This window comes from Aspergillus niger (genome assembly GCF_000002855.4).
Source record: "Aspergillus niger supercontig An02".
NCBI lineage: Eukaryota > Fungi > Ascomycota > Eurotiomycetes > Eurotiales > Aspergillaceae > Aspergillus > Aspergillus niger.
The window spans coordinates 2,540,383-2,560,309 of record NT_166519.1 but is presented as its reverse complement, the minus strand read 5'-3'; the positions used below and the strand labels follow the sequence as shown (position 1 = coordinate 2,560,309).

General features: G+C 51.6%; 7 protein-coding genes across 7 annotated transcripts; 4 read left to right on the top strand and 3 right to left on the bottom strand.

The window, feature by feature from the left end:
- Positions 1–286: 286 nt before the first annotated feature.
- An02g10270 (uncharacterized protein) lies at positions 287–3,650 on the bottom strand (the record flags this gene model as incomplete). Its single annotated transcript, XM_001400118.3, has 3 exons — positions 287–470; positions 523–3,370; positions 3,431–3,650. The coding sequence occupies 3 exons, from the start codon at positions 3,648–3,650 to the stop codon at positions 287–289; spliced, it is 3,252 nt and encodes a 1,083-aa protein (XP_001400155.1).
- Positions 3,651–4,198: 548 nt separating this feature from the next.
- Positions 4,199–6,547, top strand: An02g10260 (uncharacterized protein; the record flags this gene model as incomplete). Its single annotated transcript, XM_001400117.3, has 4 exons — positions 4,199–4,335; positions 4,401–4,527; positions 4,582–5,987; positions 6,055–6,547. The coding sequence occupies 4 exons, from the start codon at positions 4,199–4,201 to the stop codon at positions 6,545–6,547; spliced, it is 2,163 nt and encodes a 720-aa protein (XP_001400154.1).
- A 274-nt stretch (positions 6,548–6,821) lies between these two features.
- Positions 6,822–7,883, bottom strand: An02g10250 (uncharacterized protein; the record flags this gene model as incomplete). The annotated part of the gene is made up of 1 exon (XM_059746556.1): positions 6,822–7,883. The coding sequence occupies one exon, from the start codon at positions 7,881–7,883 to the stop codon at positions 6,822–6,824; it is 1,062 nt and encodes a 353-aa protein (XP_059603468.1).
- Positions 7,884–9,769: 1,886 nt separating this feature from the next.
- An02g10240 (hypothetical protein) lies at positions 9,770–10,421 on the top strand (the record flags this gene model as incomplete). The annotated part of the gene is made up of 3 exons (XM_059746555.1): positions 9,770–9,878; positions 10,100–10,254; positions 10,299–10,421. The coding sequence occupies 3 exons, from the start codon at positions 9,770–9,772 to the stop codon at positions 10,419–10,421; spliced, it is 387 nt and encodes a 128-aa protein (XP_059603467.1).
- A 1,317-nt stretch (positions 10,422–11,738) lies between these two features.
- On the top strand, positions 11,739–12,881 carry An02g10230 (uncharacterized protein; the record flags this gene model as incomplete). The annotated part of the gene is made up of 2 exons (XM_001400114.1): positions 11,739–11,853; positions 11,920–12,881. The coding sequence occupies 2 exons, from the start codon at positions 11,739–11,741 to the stop codon at positions 12,879–12,881; spliced, it is 1,077 nt and encodes a 358-aa protein (XP_001400151.1).
- A 546-nt stretch (positions 12,882–13,427) lies between these two features.
- Positions 13,428–15,586, bottom strand: An02g10220 (uncharacterized protein; the record flags this gene model as incomplete). The annotated part of the gene is made up of 5 exons (XM_059746554.1): positions 13,428–14,724; positions 14,782–14,890; positions 14,943–15,020; positions 15,080–15,389; positions 15,446–15,586. 5 exons carry the CDS (start codon positions 15,584–15,586, stop codon positions 13,428–13,430), a joined length of 1,935 nt encoding a protein of 644 aa, XP_059603466.1.
- Positions 15,587–17,409: 1,823 nt separating this feature from the next.
- Positions 17,410–19,837, top strand: An02g10210 (uncharacterized protein; the record flags this gene model as incomplete). Its single annotated transcript, XM_059746553.1, has 7 exons — positions 17,410–17,433; positions 17,772–17,876; positions 17,991–18,590; positions 18,657–19,010; positions 19,072–19,242; positions 19,300–19,427; positions 19,492–19,837. The coding sequence occupies 7 exons, from the start codon at positions 17,410–17,412 to the stop codon at positions 19,835–19,837; spliced, it is 1,728 nt and encodes a 575-aa protein (XP_059603465.1).
- Positions 19,838–19,927: the final 90 nt, after the last annotated feature.

Sequence of the window (19,927 nt, the reverse complement as noted above, 5' to 3'; positions counted from 1 at the left end):
CAATATGCCTTTAACTAGTAGTAAAGGCAATGAAGACCTCCGGGTTGAGGTCGAATGAAATAAACTGAATCTTCTCATGAGTTATTGGTATAGTGGTAAAATTCGTATTAGAGTCTATATAAATATGGTCACGGTCTTCATGGTGTGTGCCAGGTAATGTGGAGAAAACATGAATGTGAAATAAAAGGCTGTACAGCCCTGTACCAAGAGGTACTGGGGATCTTCTGGGGGTGATTCATATCATGTACATCTGGGCCATCAAGGTCCAAATATGGATCGCCTCCGCTTAGGATTGTTTCTTTGATGAGCCGTTGGAATCAGGCGACGACTTTCCGGACGAGTCGGTGGCATCCTTGGATTCTGTGGTGATCTTCTTTTGCTTCACCAATTCAACGAGACGCTGGCCCAGATCACCGAAACCGTTGATCTTGCCGAGCTTTGTCTGCAGATATTCTGCGTCGCGTTGCAATCTGATCATGTTATTAGCCTACGTCTAGTAATGCATCATGCAGCAAAACTTACCGTTCCTTGGCAGTCTCCGAAGTCACGGTGACCTCTTCGAATGCCTTTGTCCACTGCTCTCGGTAGCTGCTGAACACGGAATCCATAATCATCATGACCGTCATATCGGGGAGATGTTTGCTCAGCACACGATGCAGCGTGCCGGTTTCCTTCGTCAGGGTTTCCATGTACGGGCTCACAGCACTGCCCCCTGCGGGCGCGTTCCAGTCAATCTTCTTCATAGCATTGACATGGATGGCTGATCGAGATCCCATAATATCGACGAGTTTCTCGTGAATACCGGACTGGTGTTCCTGATACAGCCGCTTCACCTTGTCGAACTCGCCCATCAGTGGGCTAGAAGGTGCATGGCGGCGGACGAACTCTCGGATATAGGGAACCAAGGCAATGATGAAACTGAGCGCTTGAGATGACAGAGCCAAGTGCTTGGTGGTGATGTTCTTGAGACCTGCGCTTCTAGTAGCCCCTGCGCCCAGGATCAACTGAGAAGATCGGGAGTTGAACAGCTTTAGTGACTCTAACAAACCAGGCGCAATGTCTTGCATCATGCTGGGTATATTTGCCATGAGATATTGATATTCCTCGATGCTTTTCATCATTGCAACAGCAGACTCGGACAAAATGTACTTCTGCTCATCGATCACGGCACTGCGCGTCTTCTCTTTTCCGGACCCGTTGACAGTTGTTGTGCTAGCCGGAGAGGGTTGTTGGCGTTCGTTCTCGGGCAGCCAAATCTTGGATGCGTCGACCCAGACATCAATATCTCTAGTACTAGCGCCAAGGATGCGATCAAGAATAGCATTGTCGGCTTCTCCAAAGTCCCTTGCATCCCATCGATCCGCGTCCATTACCTCGACCACACGGCGTCGCTGCCCGTCTCCAAACCGGTTGATGTAATCTTTGATTTGGTTGCCTACAACAGTCTTCAAGGCGGTACCGCTACGCCCGGAGATGGCTTCGCACTCATCAGCGAAGAGCCGATTGAGGGTGAAGTACTTCAAGAATTCATCCTTTGGTAGCTGAGATGTCTGTTCAGACCGAACCTTCAAAACCTTGGTGACCTGGGATTGCGCAATATCGACGGCTTGGCCAAGAAGGCTGGACATATCCAGGACCTGCAGAATCTCGTCCTGTGCCACAACGGCTACAGGGCCCGGGGTTGCAGGTTTGCCTGGACCCTGAGGATTAGGGCTTGGTGGGCCGGACTTCACACCAATGGCGGCCGGGTTTTCCAACCCACTGGCAATATCCAGAAGAACCTTGACTTGAACACTGAGTCTCCGCAACGACTCACTGATACCCGTGTATACGCGAGCAAGCATGTTGTATGAGTCTTGGGCATCCAAAGCCCTGAGGTTACGCGCAAGAATTGAAGATTTTTCCTGCTGGCTGAGCTGCTGGGACTTTTGCGTGGATACAGATACCACTGATTCGTTATCGTCATCACTCGAGCTGGGCATGTGTTTGCGAATCAGACTCTTCATCTCTCGCAAAACCGCAGTCTTGAAAGCGGTCGCTGCAGGAGTCGTATGACGCACGCGAGCAAGCCCTGTGAGATGCAGGTGCAGCCGGGACCGTAATTGGTCATCGAAGGCCATATATGCTGGGGCTTGTGTAGCCCCTGTGCGCTGTCCTCCCCGCTGTCGCAGGAACGCAGAGCCCCATCGTTGTAATGTTGTATCCAAAGGCACGGTTTCGACATGCCGCCTCAGATCTCCCAGCAGGTCGCTCAAGAAACGGCTCTCATATCCTGTGCCAATGCGGTATCTCAGATGCGCCAGGTCGTCAGATGCGCCTTCCAGGGCCTTGAGCTTGCGCAAATCAATGGCTTTTCTCGATTGTTCTTGTTTCTCGTTGCCCTCGGAAGAGCCAGGAGTATACTCTCCGGCCATGAGCCGTTCCACCTCTTCTAAGCCATCTGCAGCCTCCTCGATCTTGCCGGTCTCGACTAGTTCCTCGCATTGGGAAACCGACTGAACGACGTCACGGAGTTGCGATACTGCATCAGCAAGCATACGGACATTTTCTCTCCTCCGTCGCAGATTCACAATCTTGAGTCCACCAAGGGCCATCTCACGGTCAATTTTCTGCAAATCCTTGCGCAGAACCTGGATCCGCTTGACCGAGTCGGCAGCTTCTGCATGCAGCTCCCGTAGTGACCCTAGCGCGGTGAAGAAAGATTTAGACGCCGTCGAGATCGAAGAGATAAGGTGAATTTCCACAGTGTCCATGTACCATGAAAGCTTCTCTTGTAGAATGGCATTCGTAGCCAGAGCCTTTCTACCCGTAGGAGCCGGTTCCAGAGCAGCACCATTCTCTGACTTATCCTTTGATGGTGTAACGATCTCTGATTTCTCCGAAACAACATCGAATGTGCGCGGGTTCTCTAGGTGGAAGTCGTCCTCGAAGTAGACCGTCGGAATGGTAGATAGTGGTGTAATAGCATGACCGCGACCGCGACCGGGACCGGCAAACGACCGTTTTCGACCCCGGGTATCGTACGGAGAAGTTGCTCTTGAATTGGTTGAAATGGCCGATGGTCGCCTCTCCCTGGACCTTGGAGCCAATGAATCAGAGTCCTCTGCCTTGGGTGAAGACTTGTCGCTACCCCGCGCTAGCTGCGACTCCTGATCACCGGCGCTTTCCTTTGCTTGTTGGAAGACATCATACAACGACCCAACCTGCGACAAGTAGGCTTCGAACGCTTTGGGATCCACATGTGGAATGTTGGTCAATGTGACAGGAGGTATATCGCGAGTAGTTGGGGGCTTGTATCCGGCGGAGGGGACTGCGGTATGGGGAACTAGGCCGGTGCGGACAATGGGAGGTTGCAGGAGAGTAGAGATGGCTGCGCCGAATTAGCATGCAATTTCCTTCATAGATTCTCTCACACTCCCATAGGCCGTACCATTTTGCCCGGACTCAGCTATCGATCCGTGACGGTGGGAAGGATCCAAAATCCCTCCGATACTGGCAATCGAGCTGGCAGTCGACCCTCTCCTGAGAGGGTACCTCTGAGTCGGCGCCCGCGGGGATTCGATCTGATTTAGCGAGAATTGAGACAAGGAGGGAGTCGATGCGCCTGAAGCCAAGCTGTCAATGGACTTCCGGGGGGTCGCGGAGGACATATCGTCGATAGCGGATTAGCGACTCCCACAGCCACCGTGCTAGTAGTAGTACTCGGGAGAACGAACGACGGCTAACTACGCATGACAAGGAGAAAAAGCTGCAATTCAGTGACGAAGGAGCATTAACGGCGTCCAGCCAATGATCCCACACAGCCAGGGTATGGAGCCTGCGGTCTCGAGAGGAGAGAATGAAAGCCACGCCGACGAAGCCCGCTTGCAACGTCACCCTCGACCCTCTGATACGGGGGTTGGTTCATGACAGCTTCCCCCGATCCGGTATGGCGCCAGGCCCCGAGACCGCGTCCGCTAGTCTGTTTTGGGTGTACCTCGGGAAGTTAGTATCTCCGGCTGCCGACACCAAGTCTCGTGCTTGTGGGCGCCTCAGGCCACAAGAAAACCACTTAACGCGTGAAAGCGACGCGACGCGTTCGGCTCGTGTGCCGCCGCAAAAGTTATTTGCAGTTCCTTTTTTGCCCTGGCAATGAGACGGTCCCGAAATCAACACATCTCACAATCCCCTCCCCGCAGTCCGCTCTAGTGTCTTCACCATGGACAGACGCACCCCTTATACCCTGAGTGTCCTCGCTCCTAGCGTCGATGGTGTGGAAGACTCTCGCTCTCAGATCCGAGCAAAATTAAAGGAGTTTGTGCTCGAATTCCAGCTTGACAATGCATTTATCTACCGGTATGTTTGGCGCTGGGCCAGATACAGTGAAGGTTAAAGTAAACAAAAGCTAAGGTGGATGACAGTGACCAACTTCGCCAGAATGTTCTGGTCAAGCAATACTATTGCGATATTGATATCGCTCACTTGATCTCATACAACGAAGAGCTAGCACACAAACTCACCACAGAGCCTGCCGACCTCATTCCCCTCGTGAGTATTCGTCCATCATCTTTGGACCTTATCCTGACTAACCATGCATTTTAGTTTGAATCAGCACTCCAAGATTGTACCCGCCGCATCGTATACCCCTCCCAGAGAGACATCCAACTACCTACCCATCAGCTTCTGCTCCACTCCTCAGCTACACATATCTCGATCCGTGACCTTAATGCTACCAACATCTCGCACCTTGTTCGTATCCCAGGTATCGTGATTGGAGCTTCGACGATATCATCCAAGGCGACGGTGATGCACGTTCGGTGCAAGAACTGTGGACACCACGAAGATCTTCAGGTCGATGGTGGTTTCTCGGGTGTTCAACTCCCCAGAAGATGTGGCCGACAGCAACAGCCCGGCGACCCTCAGTCAGAACCCTGCCCCCTTGACCCATACGTTGTGTCGCACGAAAAATGTCAATTTGTCGACCAACAGGTTCTCAAGCTCCAGGAAGCGCCCGATCAAGTGCCCGTGGGTGAGCTTCCCAGGCATGTCCTTATCTCAGCAGACCGTTACCTGGCCAACCGAGTTGTGCCTGGTTCCCGTTGCACAGTGATGGGTATCTTTTCTATCTACCAGTCCTCCAAGGGTGGCAAGAAGGATGGCGCTGTGGCTATCCGCAACCCGTACTTACGGGCGGTGGGCATCAGCACCGATCTGGATCATACCGCCAAGGGTAGCGCCATTTTCTCTGAAGAAGAAGAGCAGGAGTTCTTGGAACTGAGCCGCCGCCCTGACTTGTATGAGGCTCTTGCCAAAAGCATTGCCCCGTCGATCTATGGGAATCTGGACATCAAAAAGGCCATTGTCTGCCTGCTCATGGGTGGTTCCAAGAAGCTACTTCCCGATGGAATGAAGCTTCGTGGTGACATCAACGTCCTTCTTCTTGGTGACCCTGGTACGGCCAAGTCACAGTTGCTCAAGTTCACTGAGAAAGTCTCCCCAATTGCGATCTATACATCTGGTAAGGGTTCTTCGGCTGCAGGTTTGACGGCCTCGGTGCAGCGCGATCACGCCACTCGTGAGTTCTACCTGGAAGGAGGTGCCATGGTGCTCGCAGACGGTGGTGTTGTTTGTATCGATGAGTTCGACAAGATGAGAGATGAGGACCGTGTTGCTATTCACGAAGCCATGGAGCAGCAGACCATTTCCATCGCCAAGGCCGGAATTACTACTATCCTCAACTCTAGAACGTCTGTTCTAGCCGCAGCAAACCCTATCTTCGGTCGTTATGATGACTTGAAGACTCCCGGTGAAAACATCGACTTCCAGACGACCATTTTGTCTCGTTTCGATATGATCTTCATTGTTCGCGATGATCACGAGCGAAGCCGGGATGAAAGCATAGCCAGACACGTTATGGGCGTGCATATGGGCGGTCGGGGTGTTGAAGAGCAAGTTGAGGCTGAGATTCCGCTGGACAAGATGAAGCGCTACATCAGCTATTGTCGCACGTAAGTTGTCCTCCTTCGTCATCGTATACTCCACATATGAATCACGAACGCTAATATATCATTACAGTCGCTGTGCGCCCCGGCTCTCGGATGAAGCTGCTGAGAAGCTGTCGTCCCACTTTGTCACCATCAGAAAGCAAGTCCACCGTGCTGAGCTTGATGCCAACACCCGCTCTTCCATTCCCATTACCGTTCGTCAGCTTGAAGCTATCGTCCGTATCACCGAATCACTGGCCAAATTGAGTCTGTCGCCTGTCGCCACCGAGGCCCATGTTGATGAAGCCATCCGTCTCTTCTTGGCCTCTACCATGGATGCTGTCACTCAGGGTGAGGGCCAAGGTAGCAAGGAGATGATGGAGGAAGCGAGCAAGATTGAAGACGAACTGAAGCGCCGCCTACCCATTGGGTGGAGCACCAGTCTGGCGACGCTGAGGCGCGAATTTGTCGACGGGAGAGGCTACACGGAACAAGCACTCAACCGGGCATTGGTGGTTATGCAAAGACGAGAAACCGTTCAGATCCGGTCTGGTGGCTCACAAGTATACCGACACGGTGTCTAGTACTTCTTCATGTCTGCTTCTGATTTCACACCATGCGATATTGTCATGAATGATCTTCCGATGTTAGTCTGCTGGGATGACTATGTATCAATTTGGGCTCGGGATTTAAGGGGATGACTTGGTGTATGGCGTACTGCTTTGTTCACGGTGAACGACTGATCCGTTATTAGATGAGCGAATTTAACGAGACACAATATAACAACAATAATTATGCAATACCAACCAATCTAGAACGGGAGGAACCTCTTTGTATCAATCTAACGCAAGGATCTGCTCAGGATAACTCAAGATAAGTGCAGTCCACTCTAACCGCATTGATTTGGTCGATCTTGTCATCCAGATTATTCATCATAAATTTTGTGACTACCCTGGACAATAAATCAGCTCGCTTATGGCCCAGAACACACTGGTGACCTGGAACCCAATGAAGCTCGACCTTGACTCCCATCGAGCAGAGTCGATGAGAGAGAGCGTCAACAAGACGCACCAGACGGCCAGCGAGTGGGCTCAACCTTTTTGCCCCAGGCCGGAGCATTTCCATGGCCGCTTGGCAGTCCGTGAAGAACTGGACGACATGGCCTGATACTTGCAGCCGCCCCAATTGGCGAACTGCGGCTCTCAGTCCGGCCCCAATGGCAAACAACTCAGCCAACTGGCTGATCCGAATCTCGTCGACGCAGTACAGCTCGTCAGCGTCTCGTCCGCTGTGCCCGTGGATGACTGCAACTCCAGAAGGCGCTGCCTCGTTGGCAGCTGTCGATCCGTCCACCCAGAAGACGTGATAGTCATCTGGGGACGTCTCTGTCACCTCCTTGGCATAGTTCAAAGCCTCTTGACGAGGCTTGATCAGCAACACTCTGTCAAATCTATCATCCTGAATTCGGATGGTAGGTGGAGGCAGCAGTTGCTGCTGCTGCTTCTGTTTCTTTTTTTGATTCTCAGGGTGCTGCTTCCTCACCCCACGCTTGTTCGACTTCCTCGTCACGACGGACTCGGTCGTTCCAGAATCAGAAGCAGCATCCTGGATTTTGGAATCTCCACTGGTGATCGTTCTGCTATTAGCACTACTACTAGTAGTACTACTGCTAGCGCTTCTGCGCTTCTGTCTATCGAAGACAGGAGCAGTTTGGGAATCTCGATTTCTCTGGCTGACGCTTTCGGACTCGACTCGATCAAGGGAAGGAACCCTATCGACCACGCGAGAACCTCGAACGTCACCTTCTGCCCTCTGTGCTTTGTCTTTCCTAAAGGAAAGTTTATGCCCTCTGCTCCTGATATATTGAGATCTCTGACCCCAGCTTATGGGGGTCACCGCTCTGGGGTTCCCAACCTCCATGACTATATCCCTCTGGAAACAACTAGACTAGAACTCTTTCTGGTCGATACGAATTGACAATAATGTGAGTAAATGATATTAGGCAGCGTCTTACAGATCTGATAAGAGAAGGCGAGGTTGCCTTTGTCGAGGAACTTATGATGGTTATTGCGGAAGTGGCAGAGTATATGGTTCCATGACAATAGCGGATGGGTGACTGTGATGGATGAGGCCTACGTCTGACTCACCTCGATGATATTTACGTCGTTTGAACACGGCATTTATGCAGCATGATGACGAGATGTCTTGTCAGTAATCGAACACTACAGATGCCGAGGGTGTCTGGACTTTGGGCTTTATATGAAGAGCCAACGGTACGAAATATGGGTCCGAAACGCATTTACGATCGAATTCTGGCAGAACCTTAGTTGTTACTGCAGTTCTGCGCTCAGACTATGAACCCGTAGCGTCAAGCTACTGCTTGGAATACTTCTTCCGGATCAAACTCCCATCTAGGCGTTCCATCTTACCATCTGGGGCATTTTGATTGCTGCCAGATGACACAATCATTGCTGCCGCTACTCTATGAAGTTTATTGGTCAAGTATGACGCTCTCGGCGCTTTTGCATGCTCGGTAGATGCCCGGGATGTTGAGAAGAGAACAAAGCATGGTGGCAGTGCCAAGGCATCTCGAGTCGTATCAGTAAGCACAGATGGGGAATTGATACAACGCTGGGAACACTTAGCATTCCGTCAGATGAACTCAGAGGTCAAATTATTCTGCTTCTCCAACATATATCTATTACAGTCGTATAGTGGGGGTCAATCAACTATATACATGCGTTAAGCGAAAGCTTAGTTGTAGTAGTCATGTTGACGATATCCAATTTCTATCTACCTTAGCCTTCACTAAAAATAGTCGCATCACTCTTCTTACGGGTTTATTCCCAATAAATTAGTAGTCAGATATACTAGTATCTCACTGCTTCAAGGTAACTGCTTCATTTATATAAAAGAGTCGGCACCGAGCAACGTCCAATTCACTAAATCTGGGCTCTCTATCACCTGACCGCGTGAACGCCTTCTGCCTAGATAATGTCTTGTCTTATTCCCTATAATCACTACCAATTGTCTAGTACTAGCCTAGTACTCGTTTTCGGCCACCACGCTTTGCTGATGCTGAGACAGAACTTAACAAAGCATTTCATACCATGCGCATGAGTCAGTCCAATCCTACTATCTCAGTATATCCTCATCCTGCTGGTGTCTGATTCGTCGACCAGCGGCGTGCAAGTGCAGGCATTTACTCTGCGTGCTTTTAATGGAAGCCTACGTCAATTAGCTATCAAGCACATTATGCCAACAAGTAGGTTTCAGGCTCATGAACGCGCTCTTTACATATTAGCAGAAGACCCGGGCCCTCTTTTCATAACGAGCCACTTGAATGAGAGGTCTCGCGAAGGTGGACAACACCACACAAGGTGTCCATATGGGAGAGAACAAGAGCAGGAACTGACTCGAACTGCACCGTCTAACGGGGTCAACCTTCGTCTCCACATCGACCTATAGTCGAAGTACGATGTCAACACAGTTTACATGGTCATGGTCCCGCCGGAGCCACTGAACCATGGGTGCGATGGGCTGAAAAGTCCCGCAGTCTCGACGCCTGCTCCGCTGTCAGGGCATGAATGAATTCTGGTGGATCTTGAGGGAAAATTCGGACCTAATATGTCCTTCTGATGCCAAAGACGGATATTTTTATGGCTCAGCAGGTGGTACAACTGATTTTCTGGGGTGGAGTTAGCTAGGTGACTGAGGTTAAAGCTCAAGAACTGATTTCTGGTTCAGTCCGCGCCGAACGGGACCAAACGGAAGAGTAACCAGCAAAGGGAATCGAGAGGTGAGGTATGAGGCTTCGTGGCAACCGTGGCCTTGGTGATAAGTATGATCGGTCTACATTCCAAGGCCCGCATTACAAGTATCTGACAGCATTCCTGAAGATCAAGCGACCAGCCAGTAAGTGGGGTTGAAAATTACTGACGCGCCGCGCGTGGTGAGAGATACTGTCGCCCTGCCATGTCAAAAAGGTTAACGAAGATTAACTCTTTTGGTCCGTGGCAGGAAAAGCAGAGGCATGTCATTGATCATCCACAGCCCTTGGGATGGCCGTTGTCGAAAAGACCTACCTGAAATTTTGTATTTGATGAGTGAATGGATTGAGTTGTCATTGTGGACAGATAACTGGTCAGCCCATGCACTTTCATTCACCTCCGATACTTCTAATTCCGGCGCGTACCGTACATCAACCCCTGACTCCGGCCCAGACTTTGAGATCGTGCACATCTGTATAATTATAGCTGCGTCCAGAGGAGGGATGAAGAAGTTGCAGCGAGTAAGGACAGAAGTTCACCTCACGTCCTAGAGTCGGTGTTTCAGGTCATGCAGCAGCGCCAGAGACATGGGTCAGCAAGCGCCGGGGGCAAATGGAACAAATATGAAGAACCTAATCAAAAGCGCTTCGGGCTGAAGAGAAAAGATAATTATATCATGATCGGTTGAATCTAGACTAGATCGACGCCTCTTGTATGCTGCGGTTACACCATGTACGGAGCTTCTATTGTATATGTAGTGGCCAACCGACATTCAATAGACGGCAGCCGTAGCGCCGGCTTCAAGGGGGTGCAGGTGGTGAAACATGAGGTGGGGATACGTGGTCGTGATGGACACGCGCGAAGGAGCGACGGGCGCGCCATGCGTCCTGGAGGGGACAGTTTGGTTGGTGAAGAGGCACGAAGGGGAAGAAAGGGTCGTGATGGCAACGCGTTGAAGGGGTGATGGATGGATGGGTGGGGAGAGGGAAAGCAAGTATGGAGACGGTTTATTAAGGTTTCAATGGATTTGATAGAAAGTAGACTATTAACTAGTGAAGAGGCAAAAGGCGATAGACATTCTAGATGATCGACTATCCAGATGATATCATGAGTAGTGAAGAAGAGAAAATCATTAATCGCGAAATGCATCTTGCATGCCGCATTGGGGATGTCAAGTAAGCCCTGAATCCGCGCGACGCGACGTGATGGAAGAAGGGCCGAAATGAGATGGAGTCGCAACCAATAATCAATCAATAATGGGTCTCGAAGCCTTGCATGGGACCATCGGTAGTTTAAGTCAGTGTGGATTTAGCCTCCGTCTGGAATTCTCGGGGTTCCCTGGCCATCGATCAATCTGGCGGGCGACACGAACTTGACGCGCTTCTTCGCCTTGACTCCATTCCTGCTTCTTACTTATACAACTCCACCTCCACGTCCACGTCCACGTCCACGCTCGCGCTTCCCTCCCCTCACTCGTCTACTTAAAATTCTTTTTCTCTATTTGACTTTTCCACCCCTACGCTTGAAACCCGTTCAGCTGCATGTTTCGACTGTCGTGCAGAAACCTTGGAATGAGCCTTGAATGACCAACAGCCCACCGTTTCCTGCCCTCCATTTTTAGGCATTCTCGGTTGACGCTGCCTACCACCACCTGCCTTTTAGCAACCCTTGCCTCCTCCAACTCTTATATCTCCTCGCCCGGTCCCCTCGTTCTCTAGTCCTGTCACTTCTATTGTCATTGTCTTTGTCCCCTTCTAGTCTGGACTTCGAGACTGGATCGTGGATTAACCTTAACTGCTTTCTCCATCTTATCCATTCACTCAGCCTCTCCCGCTCCAATCCTGACCGTCGATCTTCTTCCCTCCTCAGACCGCCAATCACCCCCACTCACTCCCTCGACGCGACCAAAACATCTCGTCTGCAACCACGGCCTCGTTGTCTGTCTATACACCCCCTTCGGTTCACTTAATCCTGTGTTCCTCGTCTATTCCGGCCTATCTACAGCATGGCCGCTCTCACCATGACCCCTACCACTATGCGGCAGCCATTCGCCAGCTTGGACGCGCCTCGCATGCGCTCCTTGCTCAAGACTAGAATGAACATGAAGAACAAGCAAGATGGTATGGACACTTGAACCTTCGCCCCATGCTCATCACGCGCGTCATAGCTAACATACATTACTATAGGTGCCATTCTATCGGGAAAGAGACAGCCCCTGTCGGACGTGGACTCGGAGAATATCGACCCAACCACTTTCAAACAATCCACCAAACGCAAGCGTGGTGCCGACGATGATGACCTGGAACCTGCCAAGGAACCCTGCAAGCCCTTCAAAACCTCTCGCATGGTTCTGACCACCGTGAAGTCGACCACCGTCACTCCTCGCAAGCCAACCACACCCACCAAACCCACCGTGTCTACCCCCAAGTCCGCTCCCAACCTGAGGCCGGCCGGACGTTCACCACCGCCCAAGTCTTGCAAGCCATTCTCTCGCCGCTCTACTATTGCCAAAAGCCGTCCCGAGTCCGTCAATCGCAAGTCCGTCCACCGCCCATTCTCCCTTGCAACCGCTCTTTCTGGCGCAAAGGCAAAGAGTCAGCCCACCCCCAAAGCTCCTGCTTCCTGGTCATTCGATATCCATGTCGACACCGAACAGGAAGAGATGACCAACCTCATGCAACACTCTACCTGTGTCCTAGACATCAGCGACCAGGAAGGGAAAGTGGAGACTTCCGGTCGAGGCAAGGAGAACGTTCCTCCAGCAGAACTCGGAATCGACCTTCCTCGTTCTCGTCAGCAGGAGTCCCCTGCGGCTGCGGCACGCAAGTCTGTCATGCTGGAAGAGTCTCGTGAGCCGTTGGGTGACCTCAATGCCGCTGACTACTACGGTGATGACTGCCATGCCTTCTCCTATGCCGTTGTCTATGATGACGAGACCGAGGAGAATGCGAAGAAGGCCCCATCAGTACCACGCTCAAACCCCAACACCACTCGGAGCAAGCTCTCCAACGTCTCTTCCGTCTCTTCCTTGCTCGAAGCAACCACCCCTGTCAAGCCTACCGCTGAAGCCGAAGTCGAACCTTCCGAGGCAGCTATCGAAATCTGGGAGAGCGAGAGTGCTGCGGAAGAAGCCGCCGATGCCAACTGAATCTGCGGCCACCCTGACTATCGCCCATCATCCATACCAACAAGAGTTATTTCACACGGCGTTCGGATTACCTCAGGGTTGTACAGCATCGTTTTTGGATACCCTACTTATACAGTCTTTTTGATTTCGTTTGGAGCCCGTTTTATACCGACCAGATCCGTCACGAGACGAATTTTCTTGAGTCTTTTTCCTATTATCATGTCCAGAACCTACACCATACCCTCCTATTCGACTTTCTACATTTATCCGAACCTCACCTACCTCGACACGAGTCACTATCATTGGCCTGAAGTATAATGGCCCCCTCCGTCGCCTCACTCTTTTGCGCATCTTACGAATGCCGCGTCCATTACCTACCTCTTAATGACCTAAGAATGTGTTACGTCGCTTAATGCCTGTATGAGATACATACCCTCAGTTTAATCAAAAGCAAAAAAAGAGAGAATGAGAATAAGAATAAATATCAATTGGTATAATCAAGGATCCAATTAGTAAATAGTAACTAAACTAATAATGAGTTAATTGCATAATCTACCGTAAAGTACACTAAGCTCTTCGTCTCGTAGCTCTTGTAGTCTCAACCCCACCCATCTCCGTATCCTCATCTTCCCCATCATCAGACTGTTCCTCATCCTCTTCTTCATCCTCATCATCCTCTTCTCCTCCAACCGACGCCGCCGCTTCCGCCACAGCCTCCGCCAGCTCTTCCTGCTCATAAGCCTCTTCCTCCCCCTCACTCAACATCTCCCCGCCACCATCACCATCACCACCCACTTCATCCTGAAACTGCACCCTCCGATCCGCCCTCTTCTTCCCCTTCCTATCCCCCTCATCCCCAACCTCATCCCTCCCCGCCCCCTTCTTCCCACTTCCACCACCAACCCTCTCCTTCCACGCCGGTGCCCCCTTAATAATCCCCCTCACCTCCGTCGCCATCATCATCTCCCTCTGCGACGCCACCGCCGGATCCAGCCAAAAGTCCACCATGACCGACTCCGGCGTCGCATGATCCGGCAACCTCAGAATATTCGCAAACTCGACCTCATCATCCAGCATCTTATCATCCAACAGCGCAAGAACCTTCGCCCGCATAATCGTCTTCGTCTTCGCTAGCGTTCCGTTCCCGAACCATCCATCCGTCAGGATATCGCATTCCTCGCGCAGGAACCCCGCCGGTGGCGGATCAGATGGGAATAGTATGCTCCGGAGTGTTGGGTCCGTCACGTCGCAGAACATCCACATCCGCCCGTCGCGCGGGAGCGGCAAGCACCCTGTGAAGAGGTGGGTTGTTGTGGGGAGTTGTTGTGTTTCTGTAGGTTGATCTGGGTGTTGGTGATGAGTTTCGTCCAGGTATTGGGGTACTTCGCCGGCGCGGGCCACGGCGTGTCGACGGCCTGTGTAGCCGTCCCGTGCGACTTCGGCTTCGCGTGGTAGGATCCGGAACATGGCTGTTTGGTAAATTCGGTAGGAGGGGTCGGTGCGTGGGTCGTGGCCGTATTTGATTATGGCATCGCGCCAGGGTCCTGAGCGGAAGATGTAGCCGACGTAGGGGATTGCGTGGCGGAGGGCGTAGCGTTGTTCGATTGTTGGGAGGGAGTTGCGTAGGCCTCGTCGGGTCCAGGCGGGGCGCTGTTGGAAGAGGGATTCTACGGCGCTGATGGTTTCTTGGAGGGTTTTGTCCAGGGTGTGGATGGGAGGACAGTTGGCCCGAGGGGAGGTCGGGACTGTGGCGACGTCGTAGGATACGAGGTGGGTTAGTACTTTGACTACTCGTTGTGTGTTGACTGTTGTTATGTTGCCCGAGTTGTCGATGGCTTGTCTGACGGTGGGGTTTTGGCGGTAGCTTTGGTTTGTCGTTAGTTGTATGTTGGGATGGGAAGGTGATGGGGATGGGACTTACATGTAGGTGAAGGGGATGTCTCCGAAGCTGAAGGATGGTGGGGGTATGATGTCTACGTCAGTGATGGCGCCTTTGCTCATTTCGAGGTCGAATTGTTTCATTTTGTCGTCTGTATCCAGTTAATTTGCTGTTAGTGGGTGATGTGGTGGCAGGACTCGTACAGTCAAATGGCAATATCTGCTCCCGGAACCGGTTGGCAAAGGAACTGGAGCCGGTAGAGAAGACAAAGTCCGGCATTCCTGTTCGTATTAGCATCATTGCAAAATGATACATGTATGTAGGTAGACCGTAGACCTACCTCGAAACACATGTGTCCGGTTCACCAAGCCCACTGGCTCAACCTGATACTTGGATACATTATCACTGAGACTCCGCTGCAGTTCTCGTGCACTACGCCGTTGTGGCTCCGTATGCACTGTAGACACAGCAACACCGCTGAAGGGCTCATTTGACCCCTTCTTTCGCTTGCGACCTGTTCTTTTTGGTACCGTCACCTTCAAAAGGATGTTGTTGGACGGTAAGCTGGTCGACTGAAGCGGCCTGGACATGGCATCCTCCGGCCGGAGAAGCAGATGGGCCGGGCTGTCAGGCTTTGGGGGGTGCAATATCTGAAGTACTTTGTCAGGTTTTCCTGAGCGGTAATAAATGGGATGGATTAACGTACTTTGGTTATACCCGCATCGCCCTTCAGCGTGTCGACGGCCTTGTCGAGGTTTCTGATAATGGCTGGGTGCTCAACGCTGACAATGCGACGCGAGGGAATGTGGTAGAATGGGGCTGTCCTTGCGCCAAGTTGGTCTGTCATATTGTTCCTGTGGCGTGGATATGCTGTTCTAGCCCTTGTTGGGCTATCTAGTAATGGTGCGGCAGGTGATTAGGGAAAATGCTGTCCCTAAGCCAAAGCTATATAAATGTGGATAAGTCTGCACGAATACGGAGCTAGGATTGACGTCAACCGTTATCCAGGGGCTTAAAGTTAATTCACATCTACACTTGCTGAGCCGGTGAATTGGTGCACTAGATCAATTCGGTACCAGAATGTTTCTCGTACCCACAACTACAGCAAGAACCCCGTTTCCATATGCTACTTCTGCCAACCTGAGGGGGAAGATGGATGTCGATGCTAGGAATCTGCAAGTCACATGACCAATAGACAGCCACACCATCATCCGAATCCCCCGTCAAAAAATCAGATGGGAGGGAAAAAAAAAGCCGCGACTGAGACATGCTGGATGGGTGGATGCTATGTTCTTGATCATCTAATAAGAAGATGCCGTTGCTTTCTTTTTTTTTTTTTTTTTTTTCATACGAGTTTCTTACACGGGGGGAATGCACTGCCTGTCTGACCCCTTGCCTGTAGTTGCACTTGGAGACAGTCCAACAATTGCCCTCCGGAAGGTGGGAGAGTAGTAGATGGTCTAAGTATATATTTCGTAATGCTGAGGCGCCCCCCATCTCATTTCATTTGGACCTCTAAAAACCGGTTGATTCCCGATTCCCATCGTGCTGGTGGTCGGCAGGTAAAAACAGTTAGTAGTTTGGAACTGAAAGGGACCCAACCAGGCCCACGACCTGACCTGCAACCACTAAGAAGACTACGTCCGAGCGCTCTTCCTAGTCAGTTAGCCACAGCCTGCCAGTCTGCTCAGTCCTCAAAGTTGCGGCCCCCCTCCCCGACCTCAGCTTGATACCACTAACTACTATCGATCAATTAATCCCTTACAATTCTCAGACTGCTCGACTGGGCTGGCTTCTCGTGCTTTCTTTACGGGTGAACACGCTGACGATAGAAATTACTATCTTACACCTACTGCTTCTTCCTTCTTTTGATTACTACTGCCAACTGCGACCGTGGTTCTACTGCTATTCTACTTCCAACTCTCTCTGCTTCATCCCCCGGGGCTCATTCATTTGCACCCCGCTTCCCGGCAGCCGCTAAGCGACACGGAAAAGACGATCGACTCCAGCAGACCAGACCGACTGACTACTGGCTGCTCCCTATACCGCTCCCGTTCGCGCCAAACAGTGAAGCGTGCCTGTCTGAGAGATCCTCCTCCCTCCCACTCCCACTCTCCCCAATTCGCCCCGATACCTGAACTGAACTTCCTCTGAGGTAAGTCCTGCAGCTATAGTTTCCTGTTCCTCTTGCGCTTCCGGAAACTCTTCTTGTGTTTTGATCCACCTCTCTCTTTCTTCCCTCCCTATCAAACAACCCCCTTTCTGGTGTGATTACACCTGCCATCATCCGCTGGTTCTTTTGGGATCCTACCGCCTCACCCCGGTGCTGCGTGCTGGCTGGTGTCCACCATTCCCACTCCCCTCCTCCTACTATCTCTTTTTCTTTGAATTTTGTATATTTTCCACCCTTGCGATTTTTGGCACGAGCCTTGTTCCTGGACCCTGTGTCTCTCCCGTCAATCCGATTCGAGCGCTATGTTAGGTGGTGTTGTGGTTGGAATTGCTCATGTGGTCATTTCCAGGCCGACATAAATAAATCCCGACGTGGCTCTCCTGAAATTGCCTCCGCGCTATACCAACCCCCCATCCCTCCTGCTAGTGTGCGGCATCTTGCTGCACTGGCACCGAGATTGAGACCGAGTACATGTGGCTGTTCGACTAGTCGTGACAATGAAGGGCTTCAGACAGAGAGTGGTAAGTGTTCCCTGTCCACCTTCCGCTGCCCCCTACACCCCGTTCCCCGCCTCCCTCCTGCCGATGATCAGCTCTCGTCCACCGACCGGTTTCCTCCTACCCCCCAACTGTCGGAATGCAGGCTAATTTGCCCAGCATGAACAGTTGTCGAGGGCAAAAGACGCAAATAAATCCTCGAAGAAGAAAGATTCCTCCCACTCGTCCCAAAACAATGCCGCCCTCGGAGTCCACCACGGACAGCAGTCCTCTTCCCCTAACCAGGGCACCCCGACGTCGTCTACGACATCCGTGAATGATACTCGAGGAAAGTCGCCGGACAATGGCTCTATATCCCGCAGGGCGCAGGCTTGGTTGGTCAGCCCGTGAATAACGGTGGACCAGGTACGCCCACGAAGCAAGGACAACAGATGGCTCCGAGCGTGGTCATCAGTCCAAGCGCACCGGTGAGCTTCCCTTTCATTATCGAAGCGCCTATGCTGTGGATACTTCAAATCCGAGCTGGTGATCGCTTCTATCGATCTTTCGATAGGAACTGACCCTTATCTTCCTTCGGATAGCATGTCCCTCCCCCCGGAGCCGCCGAAACCATGCCCGGAGATCTCGCCCCCCCACGGAAGTCCCATGTCTTCGATCGCCTTCAGACGACACCCAAGGATATGTCCGAAGGAATCCGAACCCCTAAGCGCCAGCATTCATCGCGTTTCGATATTTCCGATCAGCGCCAAAGAGAGTTGGAAAAGCTGCAGGGCTTCCACGAGGTTCCCCCGAATCGTCGCCAAGAACTGTTCATGCAGAAGATTGATCAATGCAACATCATCTTCGACTTCAATGACCCCACTGCCGACATGAAGTCCAAGGAGATCAAGAGACTGGCGCTCCACGAGCTCCTAGACTACATCGCCAACAACCGTTCGGTCATCACGGAACCCATGTATCCTCGTGTAGTCGAGATGTTCGCAAAGAATCTTTTCCGACCAATCCCGCCCCCGGTGACTCCCCAAGGCGAGGCGTTTGACCCAGAGGAGGATGAGCCGGTGTTGGAAGTCGCATGGCCCCATATCCAGGTTGTTTATGAATTCTTCTTGCGCTTTATCGAGAGCCAGGACTTCAACACCAACATCGCGAAGCAATATATCGATCATCACTTTGTGCTTCAGGTATGCTATCTTCGTACTCTTCTGTTGGATGATGAGGCGTAGGACCTTGCAGCTAATGCGCCGCAGTTGCTGGAGCTGTTCGACTCGGAAGACCCTCGTGAGCGTGACTTCCTCAAGACAACCTTGCATCGTATTTACGGAAAGTTCTTGAACTTGCGATCCTACATTCGCAGATCTATCAACAACGTCTTCTTCCAGTTCACGTATGAGACTGAGCGATTCAACGGAATCGCTGAATTGTTGGAAATCTTGGGATCTATCATCAACGGCTTTGCTCTTCCACTGAAGGAAGAACACAAACTGTTCCTGACAAGAGTTCTACTACCTTTACACAAAGTGAAGAGCTTGAGCATGTACCACCCACAGTTGGCCTACTGTATCGTTCAATTCCTGGAGAAGGACTCCTCGTTGACGGAAGATGTATGACCGCATCCGATACCTGCCTCGTCGTGGCTTGAAGACGTTACTGACTTTGGAATAGGTGGTCCTTGGTTTGCTGCGCTACTGGCCCAAGACAAACAGCACAAAGGAGGTTATGTACCTGAACGAGGTGGAAGACATCTTCGAGGTCATGGATCCTGCCGAATTTGCCAAGGTCCAGGTGCCTCTGTTCCAACAGCTTGCGAAGTCTGTCGCTAGCCCGCACTTCCAGGTTTGTTATCCAGAACTCGAAGCAAGATTCCGAGCAGCAGTGCTAATCGCTTTTAAGGTTGCGGAACGAGCGCTCTATTTCTGGAACAACGAATATTTCTGTAACCTTGTTAGCGACAACGTGGAGATCATTCTGCCGATCATGTTCCCTCCATTGTATGAGAATTCCAAGGGTCATTGGAACAGGTATATTGATGATACTTCGACTGCTTCTTCCCGCAGAGGCTAACTCTTGCAGAACGATCCACAGCATGGTTTACAACGCAATGAAGATGTTTATGGAGATCAACCCACAGCTTTTCGACGAATGCTCTCATGAGTATAATGAACGCCAGAACAGCGCTGAAGAGCGTGAATTGGGCAGACAGCAGAGATGGGAGAAGGTGTTGGAACGGGCCAAAGACAGGAAGAATGGGGTTACTGTGCCCCCGCAATGTCAGGTTGCGGAGATCCCCGTCCATCTAGATGACATCGACCAAGTGGCACACGAAAGTCAGAAGCGTCTTCATGCCCTGAAGTTGGATGACTCGAGCTCGACTGAGCGCCGGCCCCGAGAAAGCACGGCATCTTCGGTAAGTACGGAGCGCCCCGAGTAGCTTGTGTGGTCATGTTCTGCCCATGACTTTGTCGCACTTGACGAAAAGAAATGAAAATCCCCCTACTTTGCTTCGTCATTGTCTTTGCTA